A 22,005-nucleotide genomic window follows, 5' to 3' on the forward strand; every position below is an offset into this window, starting at 1 on the left:
GGTAAAGTCAGTGTGCAGGTCACAATATCAGCCACCCACCCCCACCTGAATTAGCTGATCTGAACCACATCAGAAAAATAAAATCACTACAATTTACCTTGTCTCTCGGCCAGAAAAGGTGTTGGAGGGGGGAAAAGGTCAGAATTTCTGGTGTTGTTCCCTGCTGGAAATTATCTGCATTTAGAAATATGGCAAGGATGCAATCAACCCATCACACTTAAAAACCTGAAATGAACAGTCATTTCCACTATACACCCATAGAACTGTATCGTAGCAGTTTCAGAATAGGAAAAGGGAAAAAAAAAAGACAAAAAAAATGCAGTTTCATTTTAGGAGTGATGGAGTATCAAGCACCCTATAACAGGTTGTTAGAGTAATGGGAAATTACAATGTGGTGGGATACTATGCTAGGCACAACAGAAAGGTTCATACACTCTGTTGAGTCAGCCAATTTTAGAGAAATCAACAGCTGCAGTAACTACAGTTGGATTCATTGACCGCAGGATAGAAGGTGTTGAAAAAAAAAATTCTAATAGCCATGCTCACCTTTCCTGGGCATACTGCCAACTTGATGTGACGCTTCCCCACTTGATTAGCTTTCCTGAATGTCGTCTTGACAGGACGGTCAAAGGGTCCTCCCTTTTGTCAGGCCCTCTCTTGGGTGCCTCTAGCACCGCAACATGCTTCAGACAATATGGTAGAACGTTCCTTGTGAGATGCCAGCTGAGACGGTTTACCACTACCCACCACCTCCATCACTCAGTTTTGGCAAAACTGGGTCTACCAAAGTTCTACCCTTCACCTTGTACAGGACATTTTAGAGTGACTATCTGTGAGTATATACCATTTTTTTGGCTGTGTGTATATGTTCCCTTGTCTTTTCCCTCATTATTAACCCTCAACCTCATTAGGGAAACAGTCCCTAAATTATCTAATGACCTCTGCTGGAAGCGTATGTGTGAATACCAAGTGAGGATAAGACTAGTTTTGATGTGATGCCTCACAATCAAATAAACTCTATAAAGTGTCTTCTGGCATTATATATCAACAGGAGACACCACTTTGGAAACAACAATGGACAGCCAGAGTAAATTTCCAACAAATTTGATTTATATGTCATGGGATTTTATTTAAGATCCCAATATTTGATATTATAAACATAAGGCGGCATGTTTTGCAGCCACTAAAACAGAAGAAAAATGGACATATTGTCCTTCCCATACTACACAAGCACACATTGCATGGAATAAAATTCAACAGTGTCCTTACATAGACCTAACTCGTGGATTCATCCTGTCCCTTTGCTTGAGAAGGGAAGAGCGGATTGCATAGATAAAAATTTCATTAATTTCCAACATTGCATAGTTGGATAAAGATGAAACCAGGAAGTGACCTTTCAGCTATCAAATGACCTTTTATAACAGTGGCATATTTTTTGGATAGATTTGCAGAAATAATTAGAATATCTAAAATGTTACGCATCTAACTTTTAATGAATTTTGAATTGTACAATGAAAATGATCATTCTGCTCTTCAACTGCTTACAGAAAACACATAGTATCCAACAAGTGTCTACAAATAAGATAATCTAATATAAATACGAAACATGGGTCAAATAACTTAATCACAGTATGTCACAAATAAAGAAAAATAACAAACACACTGGCCAGTGGATTCTTTCTAGTAAAGCATGGTCTCAAACCAGTGCAGCTAGATGTCAGACAAGTAAGCTATAACAGTATTAAATTGATAGTAATGTTAACTTTTCAAAATAAAAGATACATTTCTATGCGAAAGGCTGTTTTTGTTGCACCTCTGTAATTCAAGTTACAGTACTTTTTGTACTATAGATGGCTTATAAGCACACACAGATTTATATGCATGTCATGTATATACAGACACAAACATGAGATTTTTTTGTACATTTTGAACACAGCTTTCTCAAGACTGTACTCATGCCATTTGATGCCAAACTCTGTTTGCTGAATTAAAGTTAAGGATAAACGTTTCTTGAAGTTCTTGGTAAGAAACACCAATTTGAAGAGTTGAAAGTCCTGCATAATTGTTTTTCTAAGCTTATAACAATTTATTTTTGTCTTTTCAAATTCCTAACACCCCCACCCCTCCAGAGGTATTTCTGGGCAGAGTGATTCAGAAAAGAATTTGAGAGCCTGCAACAGCCTGAAAGACCCAATGTCTGTTAAGATTGAAGAATGGCACAGATAGTGGAAACTGTGAAGTTAGATGAATCAAAGCTTGTGCCTATCTCCTCCCATACCCAATGACGTCAAGGTAAATCAACACCAATAAAAACAATGACTTCATGAGAAAAGATAAAGGTGAAAAAATAGACACAGAGGTCTGCAAACACATCTCCCATTTTGCCATACGTATCCATAGAGCGATTGATGACCTCAGCAGGGATTCCAGACAGAAGCAGGGCAGCAGTCAATACCGTAGTCTTCACCTTCTTTTCACTCTACGATGGAGCAGATTTATAGTCATCAGTACTTTTCTCTTCCAGATAAAACATCTCATACATTCTTGTATGACACTTAAATTTGAGATGGGGAGGTGAAAAATTACTGCTGTTCTTTCTGGCCCTACAACTGATACGTTATCAATGTCAGAGTGAATGGTAGCATTAATCCATAATGTAGAATGCTTCAATTAAGGTGATTATTAATCCTCAGCATCACATGTTGTCTGCAAGGGCAGACCAAATAACAATTCACAGAAGTCCACTTATGTGAACGTTATGAATGTAAAGAAATGGAAAATATTGTTTAAAAATTTTTGTTTATTTTGAGGTCAGTAACAGAAAGAGTCACAGCAAGCACTAGAGCAAGATAATCAGAATAACTGATTACAGAAATAGGAAAGATACAGCTGATGAATAAGTGGCTGGAGAGATGGCACAGGAGGGAGGGCTTTAGATTCCTGAGGCATTGGGACCACTTCTGGTACCAGCCAGATGGGTTACACCTCAACAGGACCGGGATCAATATCCTCACAGGGGATTTTGCTAGTACTGTTGGGGAGGGTTCAAACTAGCTTGGCAGGGGGATGGAAATCTGAGAGTAGATTCAAAAGGGAGAGAAGAAAAGTTGGAAATGGAGGGCAGAAAATTAGTAAGCATATGGAAGGCTGGGAAACAAAGCCTAGAAAACAGACAAGGGAGTTTGGCAGCACTGAATGGTATATACTTCAATGCAAAAAGTCTAGGGAATAAGGGAGATGAGCTGAGAGCACAAACTGACAGTAGGAGTATATTATAGCTATTACTTAAACATGGCTGAAAGGAGGGCAGGAATGGCAATGCAACATTCCTGGTTATAGGGTTTTCAGATGAGATAGAAGGAGGGATAAAGAGGAGGGGGGGGGGGGTGTCACAATACTTATTAAAGAAACACATGATGGGATGATATGGTAGAAGGATATCAAATGAGGCCATATGGGTTGAACTGAAGAACAAAAAAGGGACAATCACACTACTGGGAGTGTACTATAGATCCCCCAGTCAGAGGGAGATAGAATAAAATACATGTAGGCAAATCTCTGGGAAGCGCAAAAACAATAGGGCAGTAATACTGGGTGATTTCAATTACCCTAATAACAACTGGGATAGAATTAGTGTGAAAGGGACAGAGGGTGCAGAATTCTTAAAATGCTTTCAGGAGAACTCGTAAGTCAGCATGTAGCAAGACCAACAAGAAAGTGCAAGGGACATCAGCTGGGTAGCACTTTGGTGGAAGCGATCTTAATTCGGTTAGATCTAGGGTAGTTATGGAAAAGGAAAAAGAGCAAGAATAAAAGTTCTCAATTGAGGAAAAGCTAATTTTACGAAGCTATGATTTACCTAAAATGGACTGGAAACAGCTAACTGAAGGCAAGTCAGTGCCAGATCAGTGGGAGACATTCAAGGAAGAAATAGCAGGGCATCTCGATAGAAATTGCCCCGTTGGGCAGACGCAGCATGGGTTCATGAAGGGCAGGTCATGCTTGACAAATCTTTTGGAATTCTATGAAGACATTACGAGCAAGGTGGACAATGGGGACCCAGTGGATGTGGTGTACCTGGATTTCCAAAAGGCCTTCGACAAGGTGCCGCACAAGAGGCTGCTGCAAAAGATAAGGATGCATGGCGTTAAGGGTAGAGTATTAGCATGGATAGAGGATTGGTTGACTAACAGGAAGCAGAGTGTGGGGATAAATGAGTGCTATTCTGGTTGGCAATCAGTCACTAGTGGTGTGCCTCAGGGATCGGTGTTGGGACTGCAATTATTTACAATTTATATAGATGATTTGGAGTTGGGGACCACGTGTAGGGTGTCAAAATTTGCAGATGACACTAAGATGAGTGGCAGAGCAAAGTGTGCAGATGACTGTGAAACTTTGCAGAGGAACATAGATACATTGAGTGAGTGGGCAAAGGTCTGGCAGATGGAATACAATGTTAATAAATGTGAAGTCATTCATTTCGGTAGGAGTAACAGTAAAAAGGATTATTACTTGAATGGTAAAAAGTTGCAGCATGCTGCTATGCAGAGGGACCTGGGTGTCCTTGTGCATGAATCGCAGAAGGTTGGTCTGCAGGTACAGCAAGTAATTAGGAAGGCAAATGAAATTTTGTCCTTCATTGCTAAAGGGATTGAGTTTAAAAGCAGAGAGGTTATGTTGCAGCTGTATAGGGTACTGGTGAGGCCGCACCTGGAGTACTGTGTGCAGTTTTGGTCTCCTTACTTGAGAAAGGATGTACTGGCACTGGAGGGGGTGCAGAGGAGGTTCACCAGGTTGATTCCGGAGTTGAGGGGGTTGGCTTATGAAGAGAGACTGAGTAGATTGGGATTATATTCATCGGAATTCAGAAGAATGAGGGGGGATCTTATAGAAACATATAAAATTATGAAGGGAATAGATAAGATACAAGTAGAGAGGATGTTTCCACTGGCAGGTGAAGCTAGGACAAGAGGGCACAGCCTCAAGATTAGAGGGAGCAGATTTAGGACTGAATTGAGAAGGAACTTCTTCACCCAGAGGGTTGTAAATCTATGGAATTCCTTGCCCAGTGAAGTAGTTGACGCTACTTCGGTAAGCGTTTTTAAAGCTAAGGTAGATATATTTTTGAACAATAAAGGAATTAAGGGATACGGTGAGAGCACGGGTAAGTGGATCTGAGTCCACGAAAAGATCAGCCATGATCTTATTGAATGGCGGAGCGGGCTCGAGGGGCTGGACGGCCTACTCCTAGTTCTTATGTTCTTATAGTGAGGGTTCAACGCAAGTTATGTTCTCTTAAAGAAAAAGGATGAGACTAACAAAGCTAGAGCCTCCTGGGTGTCAAGGGGCTTAAAGGAGAGCATAAAGAAAAAAGGGAAGGTTATGACAGATACCAAAGGCTCAATACGGAGTATAAAAAGCGTAGGGGAGAAATTAAAAAGGAAATTAGGAAAGCAAAGAAAGGGCATAAAAATATTGACAAGTTAAATCACGGAAAACCAAAAGATTTTTTTTATAAACACATAAAGAGCAAGAGTATAAACTAAAGAAACAGTAGGGCCTAATAGAGACCATAAGGGTAACCGGTGAGTGGAGGATGTTGCTATGGTCCTTCATGAATACTATGTGTCTGTTTTCACAAAAGAAAGAGACGATACAGACATTGCAACCAGGGAGGAGGAGTGTGAAATATTAGATGAAATTAACAGTGAGAGAGGAAGTATTAAGGGGTTTAACATCTTTGAAAGTAGATAAATCCTCAAGCCCAGAAGAAATGCATCCTAGGCTGTTAAAGGAAAGAGAAGAAATAGCAGAGGCTCTAACCATCATTTTCTAACCCTCTCTGGCTACAGGCATGGTGCCAGAGGACAGCTAACATTGTCCCATTGTTTAAAAAGGAAGAAAGGGATAGACCGAGCAGTTACAGGCCAGTCAAGCTAACCTCAGGGTGGGAAAATTATTGGAAAGAATTCTGAAGGACAGGATCAATTTTCATTTCAAAAGACAGCGATTAATCAAAGACAATCAGCACAGATTTGTTAAAGGAAGTTCATGTCTGACTAACATTGAATGTTTTGAGGTGGTAACAAGGAGGATTTTAGCAAGGCTTTTGACAAAGTCCCATAAGGCAGACTGGTCATGAAAGTAAAAGCTCATAGGATCCAAAGCAAAGTGGCAAGTTGGATCAAAATGGACTCAGAGGCAGGAAGCAAAGGGTAATGGTCGATAGATGATTTTGTGACCAGAAGGCTGTTTCCAGTGGGGTTCTATAGAGCTCAGTCCTAGACCCCTTGCTTTTTGTGGTACATATCAATGATTTGGACTTGAATGCAGGGGGCATGATTAAGAAGTCTGTAGATTATACAAAAGTTTCCCATGTGGCTGATAATGAAGAAAGCTGTAAACTTCAGAAAGGTATCAATGGACTAATCAGGTGGGCAGAACAGTGGTAAATAAAGTTCAATCCAGAGAAGTGTGAGGCAATGCAATTGGGAAAGACTAACAAGAAAGGGGATACACAATAAATGGTAGGATTTTAAGAAGTGTAGAGGAACAGAGGGACCTTTGAGTGCATATCCACAGATCTCTGAAGGTGGCTGGACAAGTAGATAAGTTAGTCAAGAAGGTGAATGGGATACTTATATTCTGTGCCTCGGCTAATAAAGGTAGCAGCTGGAATTATGCTGGAACTGTACAACACATTAGTTAGACCACAGCTAAGAGTACTGCGTGCAGTTCTGCACTATAGGGGTAACAGAGATTTACGAGGATGTTGCCTGGACTGGAGAATTTTAGTTATGAGAAAAGACTGGGTGGGCTCGGGTTGTTTTCTTTGGAACAAAGGAGGCTGAGGGGAGACCTAATTGAAGTGCATCAAATTATGAGGGGTCCAGATCGAGTGGCTAGGAAGGCCTTATTTCCCTTTGTTAAGGGATTCATAACTAGGGGGCACAGATCTAGGCTAAGAGGTAGGAGGATTGGAGGGGATTCGAGGGGAAATGTTCTCACCCAGAGGATGGTGTGGATCTGGACCTCACTGCTTGAAAAGCTGGTAGAAGCAGAAACCCTCATAACATTTATAGGTATTTGGATATGCACCTGAAGTGTCATAACCTACAAGACTACGGACCAAGAGTTAGAAAGTGGGATTAGGCTGGATGGCTACTTGTCAGCTGGCGTAGATACAATGGGCCAAATGGCCTCTTTCCGTCCTGTAAAGTTCTATGATTCTACTGACTGATATACCGAATTGGGGCAGTGAATTATGGGAAATTTCATTTCCCAGTCACTTTTTTCAATGTCATTTTACTTCCTTGCTTTCTACCACCCTATCTGAAATGGGGCTATTTTTGCTGCTGTAACTAGAAAAACAAGCTTCAGCAATGTTTTCCATTAAAAACTAAGTGATCTTTTGACCAACTGACTTGGCAGATGTATGCTTAGAACACGGAAATTAATCACAGCACACTCAATTTTGAAACAGATGTTGTTTTATGACAAATTTTTGATCAAGTTGGGCTAAAATTTACTGGAAAGACACAAAGATTATTAAAACCAGCATTTTTCAAGAACTGTAAGAAATCTAAGCACTCCTAGGTTACTGGGGTAGTATTACTTCATAAATGCTTTAAAGAGGATCTAGACAAAAGACTGGTTGCGAAAAAAATTCACAGGCATAGGTCGCATCCTATCCTTTTCTGCCCCAAGATGTGTTTTCTTTCGCAACAGGTTGGAGCTTCCAGTCCAATTTGAAATCTAACCAAAATTTCAGGCTTTTTCTCTAGGATGTCTTGCTTGTGTTTATTTCCTTCTTCCAAGAAATTAAATAACTAGAAAGAATTTAAACAGTGAAAATTGCACAATGCCTCTTGAAAGAAATGGATTCCATTTTCATACTTTGTTGGGGTGGTTTCTGAAAATACAACCCCAATAAATTCAGATCATGCACAAGTTATATAACAGTTCAAGGCTTAAATCTTACCTTTGGAAAGTACTTTGACAAGCCCATATATGCAAGTTGAAGAGTCAGAAATGGAGCAAAAATTGCCTGTAAAATATATTGGGGAAAAAAGTTAAAACAAGAAACATTAATGACATTAAATGGGGAAAAAGTTGGGTGTGGGACTAAATTAGACAGCTGTTTCAAAGAGCCAGCACAGGTGTAATGGGCCAATTAGCCATCATCTATGTTGTAAGCTTCTATAATTCTCCTGCGAGTGCAATTTGCACCATAATTATTTTAAAAATTGGAGATTTTTTTTGAGCTGCTCAATGGAAAATATATAGGCATGACTTATGGTAACTGCACAAATACTGTAGTACTTACACAATTATTCCAGATTTGTAATGTCACTTCCTGTACCTAGTGAAACAATTATGAACTTCTTCACAATAGCCCTTTACAGAACTACGACAGACAGAAGAGACAAATTCAATTATATCAGGAATAAAATTAACTTTATTTAAGAAACTGAGCAGGAGAGAACAGCTTTGTAACCCAATTCTTGTTATTACTCAGAACATCCACTGCTCGACTCTTGACAGCAATAGTATCCCGATGAAGTCAGCAAATGCGCAAAGTATGACTGAAAACCATTTTCACTGATCAGTAAGCTGCACAAGGAAAAGCAGCTCACTACTGAATAATTTATGACTAATTTAGGTATTCAGTACCACAGTAAAGCTCCCCAAATGGATTTTTCAGGTTCCAATATTTAGTGCTTCAGCATGGTGCGTTAATAAAATCAGACTACTGCTACTGTCTATTTAGAGGTGTAAAACATTTCAATTTTTGTTTAAAAGTCCATAAGTCCAAGAGGTGCAGAGAGGAGGTCCAGAACCCATTCTACACATCAATCTGGCACAAGGCACCTTCCTTAACCAATATGACAAAAGGTCACCGATCTGAAACATTAACTCTTTCTCTCTCCACAGATACTACCTGATCTGCAGAATAGTTCCAGCATTTTCTGTTTATATTCCTTAACCCAATGTGAAGCCCAACAAAATAACTTTTAATGAATAAATGTATAAAAGCAAACATGTGAAGTAAAACTATCAAAGGTTTATACTGAAACGGTCAGAACATAAAGAGTCGAGAGAGGGGAAAAGGTACAAGAGTTCTGGCTTTCTATCCAGGCCCATTCTCCATAGCCCCTGTTCACAGGATCACAGAACTGTTACAGCACAGGAGGCAGCCATTCAGCCAATTGTGTCTGCGCCAGCTCTCCAAATGAGCAATTCACCTCAAGCCATTCCCCTGCCTTCTCCTTGTAATCCTGCACATTCATTCTTTTCAGATAACAGTCTAATTCCCTTTTGAATGCCTTGATTGAACCTGCCCCCATCACACTCTCAGGCAGTGCATTCCAGATCCGAACCACTCGCTGCATGAAGATGATTTTCCTCATGTTGTTTTTGCTTCTTTTGCCAATCACTTTAAATCTCTGCCCTCTCGTTCTCAATCCTTTCACGAGTGGGAATAGTTTTTCCCCATCTACCCCACCCAGACCCCGAATGATATTGAATACCTCATCAAATTTCCTGTCAGGCTTCCCTTCTCCAAGGAAAACAGCCCCAACATCTTCAATCTGTCTTCATACCTAGAACCACCCTCATGAATCTTTTCAGTACTCCCTCCAATGCCTTTACATCTGTGCTAAAACGTGGTGCCCAGAACTGGATGCAATACTCCAGCTGAGGCCGAACTAGTGTCTTATACAAGTTTAACATAACATCCTTGCTCTTGTACTCCTGCGTGCACATTAACCCTGATTTAGACTTTGTTATTTTCTCCCTTACTCTGATCCCACCTAATGACTTACTATTCCCTACTCTAGTGCTATCTATCTCTCCCAGTATTCTGTGCACCTTGGTATTCCTCTCTAATATTTCCTCCTGTTTCCCACACCCTTGCCAAGTTAGTTTAAGCCCTCTCTAATAGCACTAGCAAATTGCCCCGCAAGGAAATTTGTCCCAGCTCTGTTCAGGTGCAACCCATCCAGCTGTTCAGGTCCCACCTTCTCAAGAACTGGTCCCAGTGCCCCAGGAATCTAAAGCCCTCCCTCTTGCACCATTTTTTCAGCCACACATTCATTTGCATTATCATCCTATTTCTAAACTCACTTGTATGGGGTACTGGGAGTAATCCGGAGATTACTATTTTTGAGATCCTGTTTGCTAATTTCTTACCTAACACACTGGATCAGTTCATGCAGTGTTTCATTGTTATTTAGGCTTTGTGGGGTTTTTTTTAAAAAGTGAGATTAATAATGTCAGAAGCTGGAAACACTCTGATTTTGCTTTTAACATTGCTCAAAAAATCCTCAATGTTATAAATCATGGAAACAAACCGCACCTCAACAAGTAGGAAATCTACCCAACAGCAAATAGTAGGCAGAAATGAAAACCACCAACCATGAAGTTAAAAAAATAAAACTATAAAAATCAAATGGTCTGCAACACCCACTTTTATAAAAAGTAAATCAAATCATTTAAAGTAGTTTTTAAAATAATTTTGCCTGTCACCTTGGATTAACTTATCTCTGGAAACCTTTGCAGCACAAGAACAAAGAACAAGGAACAAAGAAAATTACAGCACAGAAACAGGCCCTTCGGCCCTCCAAGCCTACGCTGATCCAAATCCTCTATCTAAACCTGTCGCCTATTTTCTAAGGGTCTGTATCTCTTTACTTCCTGCCCATTCATGTATCTGTCCAGATACATCTTAAAAGACGCTATCGTGCCCGCGTCTACCACCTCCACTGGCAATGCATTCCAGGCACCCACCACCCTCTGCGTAAAGAACTTTCCACGCATATCCCCCCTAAACCTTTCCCCTTTCACTTTGAACTCATGCCCCCTTGTAATTGAATCCCCCACTCTGGGAAAAAGCTTCTTGCTATCCACCCTGTCTATACCTCTCATGATTTTGTACACCTCAATCAGGTCCCCCCTCAACCTCCGTCTTTCTAATGAAAATAATCCTAATCTACTCAACCTCTCTTCATAGCTAGCGCCCTCCATACCAGGCAACATCCTGGTGAACCTCCTCTGCACCCTCTCCAAAGCATCCACATCCTTTTGGTAATGTGGCGACCAGAACTGCACGCAGTATTCCAAATGTGGCCGAACCAAAGTCCTATACAACTGTAACATGACCTGCCAACTCTTGTGCTCAATACCCCGTCCGATGAAGGAAAGCATGTCGTATGCCTTCTTGACCACTCTATTGACCTGCGTTGCCACCTTCAGGGAACAATGGACCTGAACACCCAAATCTCTCTGTACATCAATTTTCCCCAGGACTTTTCCATTTACTGTATTGCATTTACCACTCTTGAATTGGATCTTCCAAAATGCATCACCTCGCATTTGCCCTGATTGAACTCCATCTGCCATTTCTCTGCCCAACTCTCCAGTCTATCTATATTCTGCTGTATTCTCTGACAGTCCCCTTCACTATCTGCTACTCCACCAATCTTAGTGTCGTTTGCAAACTTGCTAATCAGACCACCTATACTTTCCTCCAAATCATTTATGTACATCACAAACAACAGTGGTCCCAGCACGGATCCCTGTGGAACACCACTGGTCACACGTCTCCATTTTGAGAAACTCCCTTCCAATGCTACTCTCTGTCTCCTGTTGCCCAGCCAGTTCTTTATCCATCTATCTAGTACACCTTGGACCCCATGCGCCTTCACTTTCTCCATCAGCCTACCATGGGGAACCTTATCAAACGCCTTACTGAAGTCCATGTATACGACATCTACAGCCCTTCCCTCATCAATCAACTTTGTCACTTCCTCAAAGAATTCTATTAAGTTGGTAAGACATGACCTTCCCTGCACAAAACCATGTTGCCTATCACTGATAAGCCCATTTTCTTCCAAATGGGAATAGATCCTATCCCTCAGTATCTTCTCCAGCAGCTTCCCTACCACTGACGTCAGGCTCACCGCTCTATAATTACCTGGATTATCCCTGCTACCCTTCTTAAACAAGGGGACAACATTAGTAATTCTCCAGTCCTCCGGGACCTCACCCGTGTTTAAGGATGCTGCAAAGATATCTGTTAAGGCCCCAGCTATTTCCTCTCTCTCGCTTCCCACAGTAACCTGGGATAGATCCCATCCGGACCTGGGGACTTGTCCACCTTAATGCCTTTTAGAATACCCAACACTTCCTCCTTCCTTATGCCGACTTGACCTAGAGTAATCAAACATCTGTTCCTAACCTCAACATCCGTCATGTCCCTCTCCTCGGTGAATACCGATGCAAAGTACTCGTTTAGAATCTCACCCATTTTCTCTGACTCCACGCATAACTTTCCTCCTTCGTCCTTGAGTGGGCCAATCCTTTCTCTAGTTACCCTCTTGCTCCTTATATATGAATAAAAGGCTTTGGGATTTTCCTTAACCCTGTTTGCTAAAGATATTTCATGACCCCTTTTAGCCCTCTTAATTCCTCGTTTCAGATTGCGCCTACAATCCCAATATTCTTTCAAAGCTTCGTCTTTCTTCAGCCGCCTCGACCTTATGTATGCTTCCTTTTTCCTCTTAGCTAGTCTCACAATTTCACCTGTCATCCATGGTTCCCTAATCTTGCCATTTCTACCCCTCATTTTCACAGGAACATGTCTCTCCTGCACGCTAATCAACCTCTCTTTAAAAGCCTCCCACATATCAAATGTGGATTTACCTTCAAACAGCTGCTCCCAATCTACATTCCCCAGCTCCTGCCGAATTTTGGTATCGTTGGCCTTCCCCCAATTTAGCACTCTTCCTTTAGGACCACTCTCGTCTTTGTCCATGAGTATTCTAAAACTTACGGAATTGTGAGCACTATTCCCAAAGTAGTCCCCTACTGAAACGTCAACCACCTGGCCCGGCTCATTCCCCAACACCAGGTCCAGTATGGCCCCTTCCCGAGTTGGACTATTTACAGTCTGCTCGAGAAAACCCTCCTGGATGCTCCTTACAAATTCTGCTCCATCTAGACCTCTAACCCTAAGTGAATCCCAGTCAATGTTGGGAAAATTAAAATCTATCACCACCACCCTGTTGCTCCTACATCTTTCCATAATCTGTTTACATATTTGTACCTCTATCTCACGCTCGCTGTTGGGAGGCCTGTAGTACAGCCCCAACATTGTTACCGCACCCTTCCTATTTCTGAGTTCTGCCCATATTGCCTCACAGCTCGAGTCCTCCATAGTGCCTTCCTTCAGCACAGCTGTGATATCCTCTTTGACCAGTAATGCAACTCCTCCACCCCTTTTACCTCCCTCTCTATCCCGCCTGAAGCATCAGTATCCTGGGATATTTAGTTGCCAATCATGCCCTTCCCTTAACCAAGTCTCATAAAATATATAAAAATACAAAATACAGAAAATGAATATTTAACTTAATAAAATTTTCTGTTTGACGTGCTTATAACAATATTTTCTCTCAAGGACCTATGCCTATGAAAAAGCCTGATCCAGGAGTTCATGCAAATCAAAGTAGGCAGAAGAGACTCAAGTTAGCAGGTTACAACTCCCAACATGCACTGTGTTTACACCTTCTCGAGTTTTTTTTAAAATAAAACAGGCCATTCGCAGAGTATATCACTTTTTTTTGTTTCTAAACCAGTCCCATTCTAATGGGAAATTACTGAAATTGAAAACTTCTAGTAAAGTCAAGTTTTCCTGAGGCAATTGTTCTAAAAAAAAAAATACAGGGCATGACATTCAAAGTAATATTCACAGCATATTATATGTGACAAATGAAATAATTTCAAGTTTCAAGATAGAAATTTTGTAATTTATTCTAAACACTTACTTCAGCTCCTCTAATTTGTTTAATACAGAGAACTCAAAAAACACATACTTCCATAAAAACAAGTAGCAACTTCTAATTGGGCTGTACCATGAAGGGAGGTTCAACTGCAAAATGTTCTAACAAAAGGCTGTGCTTAAATAAATAAAAGTTGCAGATATTTGGTAAAGGAGGAAGTATGCAAAAGATATTAAACTAAAGTTTTATATATTTCTTGGTCTTCTCAATAAAAAGCCACATGCTGAACAGATGAACATTAGAGAGTTGCTCTCCACATTACTTCCAGATGTTCATCTATCCAGAGCAAGTAATGTCTGACTAATCTAGTTGAATTTTCTATGAGGAAGTGACTAACACTGCATAAAGGAGTTTTGATGGATATTATCTATACGGACTTCCAAAATGCATTTGCTAAGGTTCCATGCAAGAGATTAACAATGAAAGCAACCTTGCAATATTGGAAATTAGTTGAGTGGTGAGGCTGAAGGAGTGCATACTCTTGACAAGTGATGATCATGAAGAATCTTAACTGGGGCCTCAGGTTTTAACCAGATTTATCAATGACTCGGGTGAAGGTTGTATATCCAAGACTGCAGATGGAACTAAGTTGGGAGGCACAGAAAACAGTGTAGACGGAAGCAGGAAATTATAAAGGGATATAGATTAAGCGAGTGGGCAAAACTGTGACAAACAGAGATCAAAGTGGGGAAATGTGAGGTCATACACTACCCAAGACAGACAATTTTCTAGGAACTGTGGAGCAGCAAAGGCATACGGATGTTCATGTACATAATTCACTAAAAGCTAATGGACAGGTACAATCAAAAAGGTCAATGGAATGTCAGCCATTGCCTCAAGGAGGATGGACTACAAGGGGAGGTAAGTTATGCTTCATTTGATTTGAGCCTTGGTCAAACCCAATCTGCAAGTGTGTTCCATTCTGGGCACCATTCCTCATGAAGAGTATACTGATCTTGGAAGGGGTGCAGTACAGACTCACCAAAATCATATTGGGGTTAAAGGGTTCAATTATGAGGGCTGGTTGCACAGACTTCATCCATATTCCCTAGGTAGAGAAAACTGAGCGATGATCTAATTGAGGTGTCACAGTGGTTAGCACCGCAGCCTCACAGCTCCAGCGATCCGGGTTCGGTTCTGGGTACTGCCTGTGCGGAGTTTGCAAGTTCTCCATGTGACCGTGTGGGTTTCCGCCGGGTGCTCCGGTTTCCTCCCACAGCCAAAGATTTGCAGGTTGATAGGTAAATTGGCCATTGTAAATTGCCCCTAGTGTAGGTAGGTGGTAGGAGAATGGTAGGGAATATGGGATTAATGTAAGATTAGTATAAATGGGTGGTTGTTGGTTGGCACAGACTCAGTGGGCTGAAGGGCCTGTTTCAGTGCTGTATCTCTCTATGACTCTAAAGTGTGAAAGGTGTATAAAATGATGCAGAATGGAAAATTCCATTTATTGCCCAGGTACCAATTATAAAACATTTACTTCATTTCTCGAGAGATCTCTCACAAACTTTCTTCCCATGGGAGATGTGCATCCCCCACCAACTGCAACAGCACAACCTTTGACTTACTAAGCAACAATGCAGGAGAGCTGCAAGTACCTATCAAATGCATACTAGTATATATTAAAGTTTTCTTTAAAATTCACAATATTTTATACTAGAAACCAGCTGCGGTACTCACCAGATATTTGCATACAAAGATTCTAACCATTAAGGCTAGCAGAGCACTCCCCACTAATCTGAAAATGCGGAATGTGCCAAACTCTTCACCCCCGCCTCCATTCTCGTGGCCAGACTTCTCATTCATCAGTTGATTTCTAAGTTTCATCACTTCATCAAATCGTGATACATACTGCTCAATACCACGACGGGGAGCACGCTGGGCCTGCTCTACCTGCACATCTGGTTTACCTAGGTGCCGACTTCCTTGCCCCAAATCATTGTCAACCTCATTAATTTTGTTAAGCGAGTCTCTTCTGTCTACAGAATATGACCCTTGAAGCTCTGTTCCATTGGTATAATGAATGGATGTCACTGAGCCATCTGCAGTTTCATTTGGAATTCCTGGGGTTCTTTTGGAAAGGCCTGAAGTCTGCAGTGACTCGGTTTTCTCCAGTTCATATGGTGTTAAAGAGTCTGTCCGGTTCTCCTCCTCTGAAATAGAAGGAAGGGGAGAGATTATATTTACTTTTCATCCTGGCAATGTTCACAATCTATGGAAAAAAATATCTGGGTTGGGTTTTTAAAGTCAGCAGGACATTGCTGAATTCTTTACACTGTATAACCATGCTTGGAAGTTCAGGCAAGTTCATTCTCAAGCAATGTTTAATCTCAAGTCAGATTGGGCACTGTTTAGATGCAGAGTACAACTCCTAGTATTCTACCCCAATAACGTGCCTTAACTCTAATCTGAGAAAAGCACTCTTGACAGCATTAGTTTTGCATAGGTCCCTGCCAGTTACCAAAGAGATTTTCATACCTTCAGTCTGGGTCGGATTCTAGCACTTGTCCCCAGGATAAAAGGACAAGTTGCTAACTCAGTGCACATCCCACTGCTGGGAAAAACTAATTTAAAAGAATATTTCTGAAGGCCATCTGAGATGTATTATTTTACGAGCCTTGACAGTACAATTTCCAATTGCTTGTGAATGATTCCGTGGCATTCTAACACATATTACGCCCATGCTGATCACAAGATCAGATACATATTGCCAAGGACACCTTGGGGCAATCTAATCTATTTAACTGTACTATTTTGGGAAAATGCAGCGGCTGGGAGGAGAAAAATAACCGGAGATAAAATATTCTTTTGTGAAGAACATTCTAAGTGGTAGAAAGATTAGATGAGGAAATGTTTTTTCATTCCAAAGGAATCTGGACATGCACCTCAAGTGCCGTAATCTGCAGGGCTAAGGACCAAATGCTGGAAGGTGGGATTAGAATGGATGGATCGTTTTTCGGCCAGCGCAGACAAGATGGGTCAAGTGGCCTTTTTCTGTGCTGTAAACTTTCTACGATTCTAAGTGCTAGCAAAAGCAGGGTTGATATTCACCTGCAGTTGGTCACTGTTTTGCTTCATCTAGTATAGTTAGTGGTTAAGACCAAACGACAGTAATATTGTTGCCACATCTATCAGAGACTCACCAACAGATTAATTACTCCCCTGCATCTCACAATAAAGGTAATAAAGCAGAAGTACAAGTGGTTTATGCATTCCTGGTGCATACCCAATTCGGTTTACACTGTCATTGTCATTGCAGCCTTGTACATTTTTCCCCCTTAAAAAACAAATCAGTAACCACCAATTCAGGTCTAAATCAGTACATAAAAATGAGTCAGCCAGAGCCTTCAGATCAGGGTTATAATGTTCTCACTGGAATTGTAATGTCATCTGTGCAACAGATTTGGCCTGTTATAAACAACGGGGATCTGAGAATCGATATTCTGGAGTTTTGCTTCAATGTGAGAAAAATATGCAAAACTTTCCCTCAGGTAATTAAAAAGAATTGGTAACCCGCAAGCAGGTTGGGACAGCCGAACTAAAATTTGAAACACAATGTTCCCCATGGGGGACCTGGCAGGGTGACACAACTTGGAAGCTGTTTGAGGCCGAGGGAGGTCTAGAATTAGGGAACATGTGTATTGCACCACCTGAGTTAATGACTGGAACAGAGATTATATCGGTTTTTTAAAAAAAAATTAGATAAGTGGTTTAAGGAAAGGTGGATAAAAGAATATCCAAATAGGATGAGGACATGGGATCAAGACTACTGCTCATGAGCAGGATGAAACCAACACAGAAATTACAACATGGCCCAACCAGTCTACATAATTCCACAGAAAAGTAACAACACCTCTTCGTGTTGGGGGGACTGAACAAGGTGTGTAATGGTCAGTGTACAAAAACTGTGGAAATACACGTGTTAGCAAAGCACTTTTACTACTGCAGTGTCTCTTTAAAAGAGATACATTTCCATTTAACATAACCATATACATATCTGGTAGACTTAGATATTCAACAATCTGGAAGCCTGGTGATTTAACGTAGGAAGGCCAACATAATGGGTTCTAGTCCTGCTTTAATGAGGTAGTTACATTATAGCATTTAGCATAAATTAAAGACTCTAGTTCATAAATACTAAAATGATAGGTCAGCACATACTAACTTTTTTTAAAAAAAGGTCAAATCAAAAATGCTTATCGTAACCAGCAAAAGATTTCATAGAGATACAGCACTGAAACTGGTCCTTCTGCCCGAGTCTGTGCCGACCAACAACCACCCATTTATACTAATCCTACATTAACCCCATATTCCCTACCACATCCCCACCTTCCCTCAATTCTCCTACCACCTAGCTACACTAGGAGCAATTTACAATGGCCAATTTACCTAGCAAACTGTAAGTCTTTGGCTGTGGGAGGAAACTGGAGCACCCGGCGGAAACCCACATGGTCACATGGCGAACTTGCAAACTCCTCACAGGCAGTACCCAGAACAGAACCCGGGTCACTAGAGCTGTGAGGCTGCGGTGCTAACTACTGCGCCACTGTGCCGCCCTATTTCCAGCCACATGTACTGCCACAGCACGAAAACAACTGCAATATAGCAGAGTGCATAGTATAATTTGGAAAAATGGCAACCTCTCAAAAGATTAGAATTTGTGTATTATTGTTAAAATACAATATTCACTCTCTTTCTAAACTAATGGCTCTAAATTTCACTAATGAATACACCTCCAGCCTCTGCTGAACCAACACAACTAGTTAGATAACTGACACTCACCATCCAGGCACAATTTAATTTTGCCATTTTTAGGATTTCACCTTCTTCAAACTCTTATCTTGCACCCAGGGGAGGTAGGAATAGATATTGCCCACCACCACACACACATCATATTTCTCTGCAAAATTGTTCCTGATTAAAGAAACAAAAATCTATGTTTTCCTAATCTCTACATCCCGTGCTTTATTATTTTAAGATTATCTTAAAACATGGATAAAACAATCTACCTATTACCATACATTCGGATTTCACACTAACAGTGAGAACAATCAGTTTTTGAACATTCAAAATGACTAGACCTCAAAAGGCTGATTTTTAAACTAGCAAATATTCATTATTCCATTCATCAGGCTCGCTCCCGCCCTGCTCCGACTTCTGCTGCTGGACTTGGTTTCAATATTAACGGGTGCTATTCCATTGGTTTACACCGTATTTTACTATTAACTGGAATATTGGTAGGTGCTATTGCTTTGTCTTGCTATTTTACTATTAACTGGGACAGTCAGTGCAATTGCTTGTTTTGTTGGAGGAATGAGGTGGGCGGAGGGGAGGGTGTTGCTGCCCGGTATTTACTGCTGCCCAGTGACAATGAGCGCAGAGGGGCTGAGGCGGGACCAGGCCGCAACCCTTACTCCCACTCACCCGCCCCGCTCTTGCTGAAACCCATGATTCGGTTTAACCTCTCCTCCGAGTTCAGCAGCAGCTTCCTCCGACGCAGCTCCGCTCTTCTCCGTTCCGAGGTCATCTTCTTCCTCTGCTGCTGTTGCTGCTGCTCCTCCTCACCGCCGCTCTCCATCCCTCCTGCTGACATGAACAAGCGGGCGGAGCCGCCGGCATGGGCGACGCACTGTGATGACGTAGCACCAGCTCTGGCCGATTGCTCAGGGCTGGGGAAAATTGTCACAGGTTAAAGTTGCCACGTGTCACTGGCCTTAGCACTGGTAATCACATTCTGCTTTTACAAATAAATCATCTATTTCTATGTTTATTAATAACAAATGCTTCATACATTTACAAAGGCAAAATACAGCTTGGAATCTGAGTTTTTGAATATTCTTAAGGCAGAGGTAGAGAGATTCTTGATAAGCAAGGGGATGGAAGGTTATCGGGGGTAAGGTGGAAATGTGGAGTAATAAGTTGAGCCATGAACTTATTGAATGGTGGAGCAGGCTTGAAGGGCCGAGTGGCCTACTCCTGTTCCTAATTCGTCTGTATGTATGTTCATATGTAAAATCAGAAATTTGCCTCAGCGGTGGGGCCAAACGAGCAATATCAGATCGGTCGCCTATCATACTCGGTGCCTGTTGGTCTGTTCCATTGCAGTAAATGGAACTGAATATCAGGTGTTGCATACAATGGGCAGCCGATCCAATATTGCCCATTTTGCCCCTTTGCCCAAGACAGATTTTTGCCCCTCAAAGCTGGAAATGCCGAGCAGGTCAGGCAGCATTTATGACAAATGGGATGGTATTGCAAGGCAAAGGGGGATGGTAATTAGACGTGTAAAGAAACAAAAGATGTTTATTTGTCTTCAAACCTGCATACTGTCAAGGGCGACGCTATCGTTGTTTGGCAAACCAACCTCTACCTTGCGGAGGCTGAATGGCAACTCTCAGCCACCTTCTCCTACATCCGCCTAGACCATGACCCCATCACTGAACATTAAGCCATTGTTTCCAAGATATCACGGATCTCTTCTCTGGAGGTCTAGCCTTCATGGTCACCAACCTCAGCCCGCCCCCGCCAGAGCTGCACAGCCAGCTTCTACCTCCTTTCTAAGTACCACAAACAGGACTGCCATGGTAGATCCTTTGTTTCAGCCTGTTCTTGCCACATGGAACTGATTTCTTCCTGTCTCAAATCTATTTCTTCTCCCCTGTCCTGTCTCTTGCCACCCACCTCTGACTTTTCTGATACCTTCTGTCAGTCTAACAGATTCCAGTTTCCTAGCCCTACCCATGTCCTTTTCACCATGGACTTCCAATCCCTCTACACGAACATTCTCCACCAGGACAGGGTGAAGGCACTCCACTTTTTCCTTGAACAGAGGCCAAACCAGTCCCCACTCACCACCACCCTCCTCCGTCTGGATGAAATTGTGCACAAATTGAAGAACTTCTCTTTTTGGCTCCAGTCACTTCCTGCAAATAAAAGGTGTTGCTATGGAGACTCGTATGAGTCCTAACTGTGCCTAACTTTTTGTGGGATATGTGGAACATTCCAGTTGCACTCAGGTACCCTTCCTCAGGTGACAGCCATGGCTTAGTTGGTAGCACTCCTGCCTCTGAGTCAAAAAATTGTGGGTTCAAGTCCCACTCCAGAGACTTGAGCACAAATATTGCAGTGATATTCCAATGCAGTACTGTTGGAGGTGCTGTGTTTCTTTCAGATGAGACATTAAATGAGACCCCACCTGCTCTCTCAGGTATGTGTATAAGATCTCATGGCACTATTGTGAAGAGCAGGTGAGTTCTACCTGGTATCCTGGCCAATATTTGTCGTAGAGAGAGAGAGAGAGAGAGATACAGCACTGAAATAGACCCTTCAGCCCATCAAAATCAACTGATGAATGAGAAGTCTGGCCACGAGAATGGAGGCGGGGGTGAAGAGTTTGGCACATTCCGCATTTTCAGATTAGTGGGGAGTGCTCTGCTAGCCTTAATGGTTAGAATCTTTGTATGCAAATATCTGGTGAGTACCGCAGCTGGTTTCTAGTATAAAATATTGTGAATTTTAAAGAAAACTTTAATGTATACTAGTATGCATTTGATAGGTACTTGCAGCTCTCCTGCATTGTTGCTTAGTAAGTCAAAGGTTGTGCTGTTGCAGTTGGTGGGGGATGCACATCTCCCATGGGAACAAAGTTTGTGAGAGATCTCTCGAGAAATGAAGTAAATGTTTTATAATTGGTACCTGGGCAATAAATGGAATTTTCCATTCTGCATCATTTTATACACCTTTCACACTTTAGAGTCATAGAGAGATACAGCACTGAAACAGGCCCTTCAGCCCACTGAGTCTGTGCCAACCAACAACCACCCATTTATACAAATCCTACATTAATCCCATATTCCCTACCATTCTCCTACCACCTACCTACACTAGGGGCAATTTACAATGGCCAATTTACCTATCAACCTGCAAGTCTTTGGCTATGGGAGGAAACAAGAGCGCCCAGCAGAAACCCACACGGCCAACTTGCAAACTCCACACAGACAGTACCCAGAACCGAACCTGGGTCGCTGGAGTTGTGAGGCTGCGGTGCTAACCACTGCACCACTGTGCCATCCAGTCCCTCAGACAACATCATCAAAACAGATTATCTGCTCATTATCACAATGTTGTTTGTAGGAGCTTGCTATGTGCAACTTGGCTACTGTGTTTC

At 41.8% G+C, this 22,005-nt stretch overlaps 1 protein-coding gene across 2 annotated transcripts; it reads right to left on the bottom strand.

Annotated features, from left to right (window-relative positions):
• Positions 1–1,474: 1,474 nt before the first annotated feature.
• camlg (calcium modulating ligand) lies at positions 1,475–19,457 on the bottom strand. Of its 2 annotated transcripts, XM_068043703.1 has the most exons (5): positions 19,263–19,457; positions 15,519–15,991; positions 7,982–8,047; positions 4,078–4,122; positions 1,475–2,479 (listed from the first exon to the last, which is right to left on the bottom strand). In XM_068043703.1, exons 1-5 carry the CDS (start codon positions 19,429–19,431, stop codon positions 2,288–2,290), a joined length of 945 nt encoding a protein of 314 aa, XP_067899804.1. In that variant the 5' UTR covers positions 19,432–19,457; the 3' UTR covers positions 1,475–2,287. The 2 variants fall into 2 exon arrangements, with proteins under 2 accessions (XP_067899804.1, XP_067899805.1); XM_068043704.1 differs by lacking the exon at positions 4,078–4,122.
• Between the last annotated feature and the right edge of the window lie 2,548 nt (positions 19,458–22,005).

Source organism: Heterodontus francisci, chromosome 12 (assembly GCF_036365525.1).
Source record: "Heterodontus francisci isolate sHetFra1 chromosome 12, sHetFra1.hap1, whole genome shotgun sequence".
Lineage (NCBI taxonomy): Eukaryota > Metazoa > Chordata > Chondrichthyes > Heterodontiformes > Heterodontidae > Heterodontus > Heterodontus francisci.

Coding starts and splice junctions, on each gene's coding strand:
- camlg (XM_068043703.1), bottom strand. CDS start 19,431: ATGTCAGCAGGAGGGATGGAGAGCGGCGGTGAGGAGGAGCAGCAGCAA. Junction 8,048..15,518: donor TCTTTGTATGCAAATATCTG/GTGAGTACCGCA, acceptor TATATTTTACAG/GCAATTTTTGCTCCATTTCT. Junction 4,123..7,981: donor TGTCAAAGTACTTTCCAAAG/GTAAGATTTAAG, acceptor TATCTTTTGCAG/CAGCCTCTTGTGCGGCACCT.